The 9,515-nt window shown below is 36.2% G+C and overlaps 1 protein-coding gene and 1 pseudogene across 1 annotated transcript in view; both read left to right on the top strand.

Moving 5' to 3' along the window:
* The window catches only part of Akr1d1 (aldo-keto reductase family 1 member D1), a 126,674-nt gene that overhangs the window by 102,178 nt on the left and 14,981 nt on the right, over window positions 1–9,515 (top strand). Inside the window, exons 5-7 of the mRNA XM_004629051.2 lie at window positions 1,145–1,267; window positions 6,142–6,251; window positions 6,846–7,011. Coding sequence (XP_004629108.1) covers window positions 1,145–1,267; window positions 6,142–6,251; window positions 6,846–7,011 — 399 coding nt within the window. The remainder of the gene's footprint in view (window positions 1–1,144; window positions 1,268–6,141; window positions 6,252–6,845; window positions 7,012–9,515) is intronic.
* Window positions 7,757–9,466, top strand: LOC101571165 (annotated as a pseudogene).

Here is a 9,515-nt window from a genome sequence, read left to right as displayed (position 1 = left end):
GAATAGAGTGATTTGTTGTAATGGTGTTTGTAAATAGAATCTCAAGTCCGCATCTTATACAGCAATTAACCACTAAGAAGAATATATGCAGTGTGTTAGTTATTGAAACTGTACTACCGATTTGATTTGAAACTGTCTCATTGCTATCTGTTTATCAATAAAATTTTGAAAAAAAATATAAGGAATTATGCAAATTTTATTTATTTATTTACTTATTTATTTTTGTATTTAGGGAAGGGTCTACAGGGTCTTCAGGGTCTCACTACTAGAGCAGTCTTGCAGTGATCCTCCTGTTTACAGCCTCCCAAGAGCTGAGATTACAGATGCATGCCACCACTCCCAATCTCAAGTGCCATCGCAGCGCACCCCGAGGTTGGGGCTGGCACAACAGGCCCAAGGATCAAAGCCCCAATATGCCAATTTTAAATATACACTTTCCAAATAAAAACCTTCACAACCTACATAATAAAAATCAAAATATATAAAGAAAAAATAATGATAAACAAGTGGACATTAACAAATACAGGAAGAATACAGATTATTAAGTAAACTACTATCATAGCAAGAGGTCTCTTACATAGTCCTTTAAGTTACTGAATAGACACGCTTGTCCAAATTTTATAAATAACATGAGTTTTCCATCCAAAAAAATATGCATTTGTCAACACAGCAAACAGAACCTTTACAAAAATTGATTAAGTTTTATGTCATAAACAAACTTGAAACAAATTTTAACAATTATGTCATTTGTAACATGCTAGTATACATTTTAAAAATATATGCAAGGGCACATGCCTCTAATCTCAGCACTGGGGAGTCTGATGCAGGAGGACTACTGCATGTTCTAGGCCAGCTTGAGCTACACAATGAGTTCAAGATTACTGTGAACTACATTGTTAGACCCTGTCCCAAATAATACTAACAATAAATCATCATCATCATCATCATCATCATCATCACCATCATCAGGAAGATAGGGTTGTAGTTTTAAACTCATTCAATCATGAAGTCCTGCCATTTCCTATACCCTGTTATTTCACAGAATTACCATTAAATATCCAGACCCTTCTTTTTAAAGAATGCACAGCTTTATAAATGCTCCCTGAGAAGTTTCTTTCTTGACATGTTGCTATTTGCCCCCTAGGCCTTAGAAGCTTGCAAAGACGCTGGCTTGGTGAAATCTCTTGGAGTCTCTAATTTTAACCGGAGGCAGCTGGAGAGCATCCTGAACAAACCAGGACTCAAATACAAGCCGGTATCCAACCAGGTACAGCTGAACAGCTCCCCCAGGTGGACAGCAGGACCAAATATTATACTTATGTATCAAATATTATACTTAAATATCAAAAATATCAAGCCAAGAAGTCTTGTGGTTGCTCACTATAAATATCCTAAGACCCCGAGTAAATCTTTTAACTTTCTCAATTTACTTCTTTAAGTAAAAATACTTGAAACCTCAAATCCAGGCAAAAGTTGTTTTGCAGAAAAGCAATGAAGGGGAAATAAGATCTTCTAGGTATTGATACAGCACAGGATATTTAAAATAATGTAGGGCTGGTGAGATGACTCAGTGGTCTAAAGCACCTACTTAGAACAAGCTTGGCAAAGCACAGGGACCACGGTTCAATCACCCAGTACCACATGCCAGCCAGCCCTGCCTCCTGGTGGGCTGAGCTGGCCACACACACACACACACACACACATAAATAAATAAAATTGTAAAAATAAATAAATAAAATAATGTAAAACCTGAGAGCTGAGGCAGAAGGATTCCTTAAGTCAAGGGTCTCATAGCAAGTTTGGGCAAATCTAAGAACCTACTTCAAAAAAAATAATTTAAAAACAATTTAGAGGGGCTGGTGAGATGGCTCAGTGGTCTAAAGCACCTACTTAGAACAAACTGAGCTAAGCAAAGCACAGGGACCGCGGTTCAATCCCCCAGCACCACATGCCAGCCAGCCCCGCCCCCTGGTGGGCTGAGCTGGCTACACACACAAAATAAATGAATAAATAAATAATAAATAATGTATTTAAAAAAGCAATTTATAAACATAGTAAGCAGGGAATGGGCAAGCATATGGCAACTTCAAGGTCAGCCTGAGCAATTTAACAAGACCTTGTAAAAACAATTATTAAAATTAAAGGGCCCAGATTGTAGCTCAGTTCTCTCTAAGTTCAATCTCCAGTACTACAATCAATTAATTAACAATATTAAATTAAAGGGGGCTGAGGAGATGGCTCAGTAGAATAAGTGCTTGTCTGGCAAGTACAAGGACCTGAGTTCAATCCCAAGTTCCGACAAATAATAATTAATAATAATAATAATAATAATAATAATAGTAATAATAATAAAACACATTAAATTATGGAATGGCAAAAACCAACATACAAATAAATTGAAGATGACAAGCATTTAGGAACAGACCAGTCCTCTTTTCCAAATGGAACCATGCAGGATGTCATAGAGAAGAAAAAGTAGGTTCCTGCTGTGCCAGAAACCCTTAAGAAAAAGTGAAGAGATTTCACAGAGTTGAAGATAAAGTGCCTGAGAAAGAAGTTTGCCCAGAAGACACTTCACAAAGTGAGGAGGAAGCTCATCTACGAAAAAGCCAGGCACTATCATAAGGAGTACAGACAGATGTACAGAACTGAGACCCGAATGACTAGGATGGTAAGAAAAGCTGGCAACTTCTATGTCCCAGCAGAGCCCAAACTGGCATTTGTCACCTGGATCAGGAATATCAATATTGCAAGTCCAAAGGTCACCAAGGTGTTGCAGCTTCTTTGCCTTTGCCAAATCCTCAATGATACCTTTGGTAAGTTCTACAGGGCTTCAATTAACATGCTGAGAATTGTGGAGCCATATATTGTGTGTGGGTACCTAAACATGAAGTCAGTAAAGGAACTAATATACAAGCATGGCTATGCCAAAATCAATAAGAAGCGAATTGCCTTGACAGATAATTCATTGACTGCTCTATCTCTTGGCAAATGTGGCATCATCTGCATGGAGGATCTGATTGATGAGATCTATACTGTTGGAAAACGCTTCATAGAGGCAAATAACTTAATGTGGACATTCCAGTTATCATCTCCATGAGTGGAATGAAGAAAAACACCACCTATTTTGTGCAAAGTAGAGATGCTGGAAATAGGGAAGACCAGATCAACAAGTGTATTAGAAGGATGAACTAAGGTATCTACCATGGTGTTTTTATCATTTGGTCAGTCAATAAAGTATCTGCTTCCAAATTTAAAAAAGAAAAAAAAAAACAGACTAAAGCATAGTCAAAACTTACCATAAAGTAACACAAACTAATGGTAAGGGAATACATTTCATTTATACAATAGTTTGATGAGATAGTTGTGTAGAAACAAACAAAGCATAGCCTCACCTTACTCTAAAGTTCTCTCCCTTTGGCCAGAAGTTAAAGAGAAAAGCAGAAATCATGTGTACAAAAATGAAAGAATTTTAAGTTTTTTGAGCCCTGGATAGAAAGGGAAGCCATAGAAAATCATGAAGAAAATTTGATAAATATAATAACGTAAAAATGCAATAAATAAAAAAAATAAAAGTGCTGAACTCAAAAAATATTTGAAGCAGGCTAGGATGTAGTTCAGCAGCACAGCACCTGCCTGGCAAGTGTGAGGTCTTGGGTTTGATTCCTGATTTAAAAAAAAAAAATCTAATATTTAAATGGCAATGGAATACCCATCTCTGACAAGACTAAACAGAAAAAGGAGACACAAATGAAGGACCATCTTGTATTTGTATATACAAAATAGTTAGGATAGATATACAGCTACTTTTGCTAATTCAATGAGAACAAAGATTTGTACTAATAGTGTTTGGACAGGATATCATGTCTACCTCTTGTACCATGAATAGCTACTATGAAGACAAAAATATGCAATGTATTAATTATTGAAAGTGTCCTACTAATCAGTTTTGAAACTCTCATTGTTATTTGTTTATCGATAAAATTAATTAAAAAATCTAAAAATATCATAAGCAAACAAAAATAGATAATTATATATTTCAGGTAGAATAAAATAGTGGTTCATATCCTCATGAATTCAAGGACTAATTATAATCAATGGAGAAAACAGAAAAAAGTCACTAAATCTCAACATAAAATGAGCACAAGAGTGGACAGAAATTCTCAGAAAACTAATTGCAAACGGGTAAACATGAAACATGCTGAACTCTCTAGTAATTATAAAAATATAAATTTAAATGTGAGTACTTTTGTGTTTCATTATAGTGCTCTGGATAGGCACGTGACAAAATGCTGGTGACTGTAAGTTGGCTCTGCCTTCCTGGAAACCAATGTGACATGTATCCAGAGCCATTAAAAACATTTCAAAAGCTTCTATTTCTGAGCCTCTATGTGTATTAGTCAGCTGTATCTTACTTGAGCCACAATACTTGAAACTCACAATTTAAAAGTGAGGCTTAATTTGGCCCACAGTTTCAGGGCAGTTGGTCATTGTTTGGCAGGATTCAAAGCAAGATTGCATAGTGAAAGTGTGGCAGAACAAAGTTGATCAGCTCATGGCAGCCCAGAAACAAAGCAAGGAAACAGTGCCAGGGAGGAAGAGGCAAGGGCCAAGACATAGACTTTAAGGCTATGACTTTACAACCCAGTCAGAAGTATGCTCTACCAATCCAGCAAATGCCTCCCGCAGCAAATCAAGTTCATAGTCCACTCTAACCACCAAATTCAATCCTTGTCAACAAACACATCTCTTTAACCCATACTTACTCTCCAAATAAAGATCCTAAGTTTACAATATAGCCTAACATAAGCAACTATACTGTCTATAACTGGAAAGACAACAATCCCTTTCCCAGCATTTTTCAAAAGTTCACAAACACAACTCTTTTTCTGAGACTCAGACAAACTCTTACCATGAACGTCAATAAAAATCAAAAACAAGTTACAGAATGCCAGAATACAAACAGCATGGTGTGAACAATCCCATTCCAAAAGAGGGGAATAAGAAGATAGAAAAGAATTGGACAAGAGCAACACAGGAATGCAGTAAGGCAAACATTAAGCCTTGTTGCTCCATGCCTGGCACCCAGGACACTCAGTAGTAAAATGTGAGTTCCATAGGGATGGGGTGGCCTCACCTGAATGGCCATGCTGGTTGCAGCCCATTCAACCTTCTTTTTATGTTGCTCCACTCATGACTTGGAGCTCTCTTTGGCAGATATTCCATCTTACTGGTGTCTCTGAATTACTGGGTTCTCTATAGCACTTCTGGCTTCATTTCCACAGCTTCAAAAATTTCCCTTTTGAGGCTCCTTGCCTGGACTTCTAGGTTTTCCTTTGATATATGGATGGAAACTTCACTGACCTCTTAAGTCTTACATTTTACCTATCAGTAAAACTAACATCATATGCATCATGCCAAGATCTTCCACCAGCTTGAGTGGTACCCACACCTCTCTCATACAAGGAAATAAATCCAGATGATCAATTCCCTAGCAGACCTTTCCCAAGGAAGCATCTCAGGAACTCTTTTCTCAAATGAAAAATTTATACTTTTTCACTCTTGAGCCTATAAGGATGGGGTCTTGCTGATTTTGGTGATGTTCTAAAGGCATTTTTCTTATTCTCATACAAAGCACTTGATTTATTTTCAATAGTTCTGATCTTCTGAGCTCTGGCCAGAATCATTCAACAAGCTCTGTATGCAGCATTATAAGGGTTCTATAGGCCACATCTCCAGGCTTTCCAAATTCCTACTGCATATCAATTCCAAAGTTAACAAAACCACATGATCATGTGTAGCCACCATGGCACTGTTATCCTAATGTAAACCACCTCACAAGCCCAAACAGACATCAATGTATATTTGTCATGGCATTGTTTAAAATGAAAAAAAAAAAATGGAAACAATGTAATAAATAAAATGAGAGAAATGACTAAGGTGCATCATATAAAATCATAACAAAAGATGTTTTTGAAGCATTTTGAGAGAAAAACCTGGCATTGATGAGAACTACTGATAAAATGTAATATGAAAGTGATTATGTTATTAAAATGGATTTTATCAAACTTTTAAAAAATATGTAAAATTGCATTCAACTACAAGGTCTTAATTTTTGTTCTGCTCTCTACTGCAACATAGGTTGAGTGCCATCCATATTTCACCCAGCCAAAACTCTTAAAATATTGCCAACAACATGATATTGTCATCGTTGCATATAGCCCTTTGGGGACTAGTAGGAATCCACAATGGTAAGTAATGCTAAACATCTCCTCAGAATGTATTTTATTTGATACAGGCTATAAAATTAAAGAAAAAACTACTTGGTTGGAAAGGTTCTATGTAGCTGTGCAATTTTAAGGAAGTAACATTTTTCACATAATTATCCATATAAATGAATTAGGCGGGCTGGTGAGAAGGCTCAGTGGTCTAAAGCACCTACTTAGAGCAAGCTAAGCTAAGCAAAAGCACAGGGACCACGGTTCAATCCCCAGCACCACATGCCAGCCAGCCCTGCCCCCTGGTGGGCTGAACTGGCCACACACACACACACACACACACAAATAAATAAATAAATAAATAAAATTTTTAATGAATTAGGCAATAATAGTATCTTCCTAACTGGGATGCTTTAAGTGTTGATTACATAAAGTATATGAAGTTATATATCAGTACCTCACATGAGAAAATGCTCAATAAAATTTAGTTTAATCATTGCTTGATTTACTTTTTATGCCCTTGTGCAAAATAGACTGAACTATTCAATCTGTGTACAGTGATGATTGATTAATTCTTGGTTCTCACCACGCCAGCCAAATATGATGCATGTTTTTATTTCTTTAAAGGGTGAATTTATCTTCTCCACCTTTGCTAGAGGATGCATATTTAAACTCAGTGGCAAAAAAGTACAATAAGACAGCAGCTCAAATTGCTTTACGTTTCAATATTCAAAGAGGAGTGGTTGTCATTCCTAAAAGCTTTAATTTTGAAAGAATGAAAGAAAACTTTCAGGTAAGACAATTACTTCAGAAACTTGTAAATGTGGATCTATGTGTTGATCTATTTTCAGAGAATATCCTTGGAAATTTCAATCACTAATACCTAATAATTTCTGCATAACTTAAACCTCAAATGACCTCCTACATTAGCAATTAGCCGTTCTATAACTCCCAACAAATTGTAACTGTAATCTTTTTTCTGCATTTTAGGGAAGGGTCTACTGGGTGTTCAGGGTCTCACTACTAGATCAGACGCATAGTGATTATCTTGTTTACAGCCTCCCAAGAGCTGGGATTACAGGCCCGCTCCACCACCCAGTCTCAATCACAGGCCCAGCACACTCCAGGAGCAGGAGCTGCACAGCAGGTGGAGAGATGGAACCTCCAGTCCTTGCACCTGCTTGAAAGCACTTTAATCTGCTGAGCTATTTGGCCAGTCCTGTAACAGTAATCTTAAAAAATAAATTCCAGTATATATCTTCTTTCTTCTCCACCCATTTCCACTTCTCTTTTATAGCAAATCCCAGAAAAGAGAGATCTCTTCTCATTTCCTATTTCCTCACTCTCCTCTAGATCCATTTAAGCCAGGCTTTTACTTTGATCATCTGAGTAGAAGAATTCTTCTCAAAGTTACCAGGGCTATCTAGGAAAGCTCTTCTTAAAAAACCTTTCATCCAGTTTTAATAGACCAAATGCTCTCTCCTTCTTAAAATATTAACTGTAATGGGAATGCAGGTTTTGATATAAGTAGTTGAATTTTGTAATATAAAAGCCACATTCACTTAATATAATTTGTGAAAAAAAAAAAACAATTCTCACTGAATTCAAAACGTGATTTTTTGTCAGCGAGGATGGATTCCAAAAGGAGAATTTTGAGCTTTACTGACAAGAATCAAAAAATTAGTAGATAAAAACTACTCCAAAAATTGCATGTCAAAGCACTAAAATAGAAAAAGAGTCAAGTCAGGAACCAAATTGTGCAGAATGAAAATGACAACCTTGTTGAGCACAAGAAATTTCTCAGGTAATTACAGGATGAGCAGGTTGAGTTGGATATGGAAGAAGTCATCCAAAAAGCAGAAGAAAACAAGAGATTAAGGGAAGGTCAGCTTGAACAAAAAAATAAATTGGCTATGGAATTGGCAAAATTGAAACATGAAAGTCTGAAAGATGAAAAGATGAGGCAACAAGTAAGAGAAGACAGTACTGAACTCAGAGAATTGAAGAAGAAATTAAGAGCAGCTTACACGAATAAGGAGAGGTCAGTCCGGATTGTTGAGAGAGAAGCCATTAAAATGAGCAAATGAAATATGATGCTGAAACAGCCAAAACCATGATGGAAGAGCATGAGAGAGCAATGAAGGAGGAAAATGCTGTAGAAGACAAATGAAACCAAGAGAAAGCACAATACACTCTTGACTAAGAGAAACAACTTGAAGAAGGAAAAAGAAAGCAGGAAATTTATGAGCAGTTGCTGAAAGAAAAACTCATGTTGATGTAATTGTTTGGAAAATACATGAAGATCAGTTGGAAAGACAACAAAAGTTAGAAAAAATGAACGCAACTTGGAAGTACATTGAAGAGCTTCAGAAGGAGCAGGCTCTGTGGAGGAAAAAAAAAATGTGAGGAGATGGAAGAGGAAAATCCTAGAGTTGGCCAACATGCAGCAGCAAAGAGAAGAAAGGATGGCAAAACTTCAAGAAATTGAGGGGGAAAGGCTGCAGCTTCAACATATGCTGATTCTGAAATTAGAAGAAATGCTGTAACAGCATGAAGATTTGGAACAAATGCAACAAGAATTGTACCAGGAAGAAGCAGCTGAAATTTATAAGCAGAAAATTAAAGAAGCAAAAGAGAAATTGAGAAAACAAAATGAGATGAAGCAAGATATTGAAGAATAAATGGCCTTGAGAGAACTAATACAAAAGGCTGCAAAAGAAGAGGAAATCTTTAGAAAAACTATACTAGCTAAACTTGCTGCAGATGATCAGATAGAATTAATGGATGCTCAGAAACAAAGCATGAAGCAGTTGGAACACAGAAGAACTGTGGAAAAATTTATTGAAGAATGTTGTAACCAGTTCCTTGCAGACAAGAAAGGTGAATTGGAAAAATGGCAGTAGCAGCAAAAAAGACAAGGGCATATCAATGCAATTATTTCAGAAGAAAGGCTAAAACTTGTCAAAGAACATGCTACAAAATTGTAAGGATATCTCTATAAAGGAATATTTAAAACAGAAGATTATGTTGATATGTTTGGTGAAGTATTTAGGAAAGTGTATCAGAAGAGGAATGGAATTTGTGAAGACAAGTGATAGCAAGATTTGGTAAAACCTGGATTCTTTTGTATGTAACCACTAGAATGTCATTGTAACTTTTATTTTGGTTTAATTACAATAGGAATCAATTGTCTTACTTGAGTTTTCTAAAATGTCACTTTATTTCATAATTTATAAACAATTGTCAGATAAAAGTTAAACAGCTTAATGTCTTTCTAGATTTTATAACAACCCCATT

This window comes from Octodon degus, unplaced genomic scaffold, assembly GCF_000260255.1.
Source record: "Octodon degus isolate 3935 unplaced genomic scaffold, OctDeg1.0 scaffold00027, whole genome shotgun sequence".
Lineage (NCBI taxonomy): Eukaryota > Metazoa > Chordata > Mammalia > Rodentia > Octodontidae > Octodon > Octodon degus.
The sequence above is the reverse complement of the archived record's forward strand: the minus strand, read 5'-3'. Positions and strand labels throughout refer to the sequence as shown.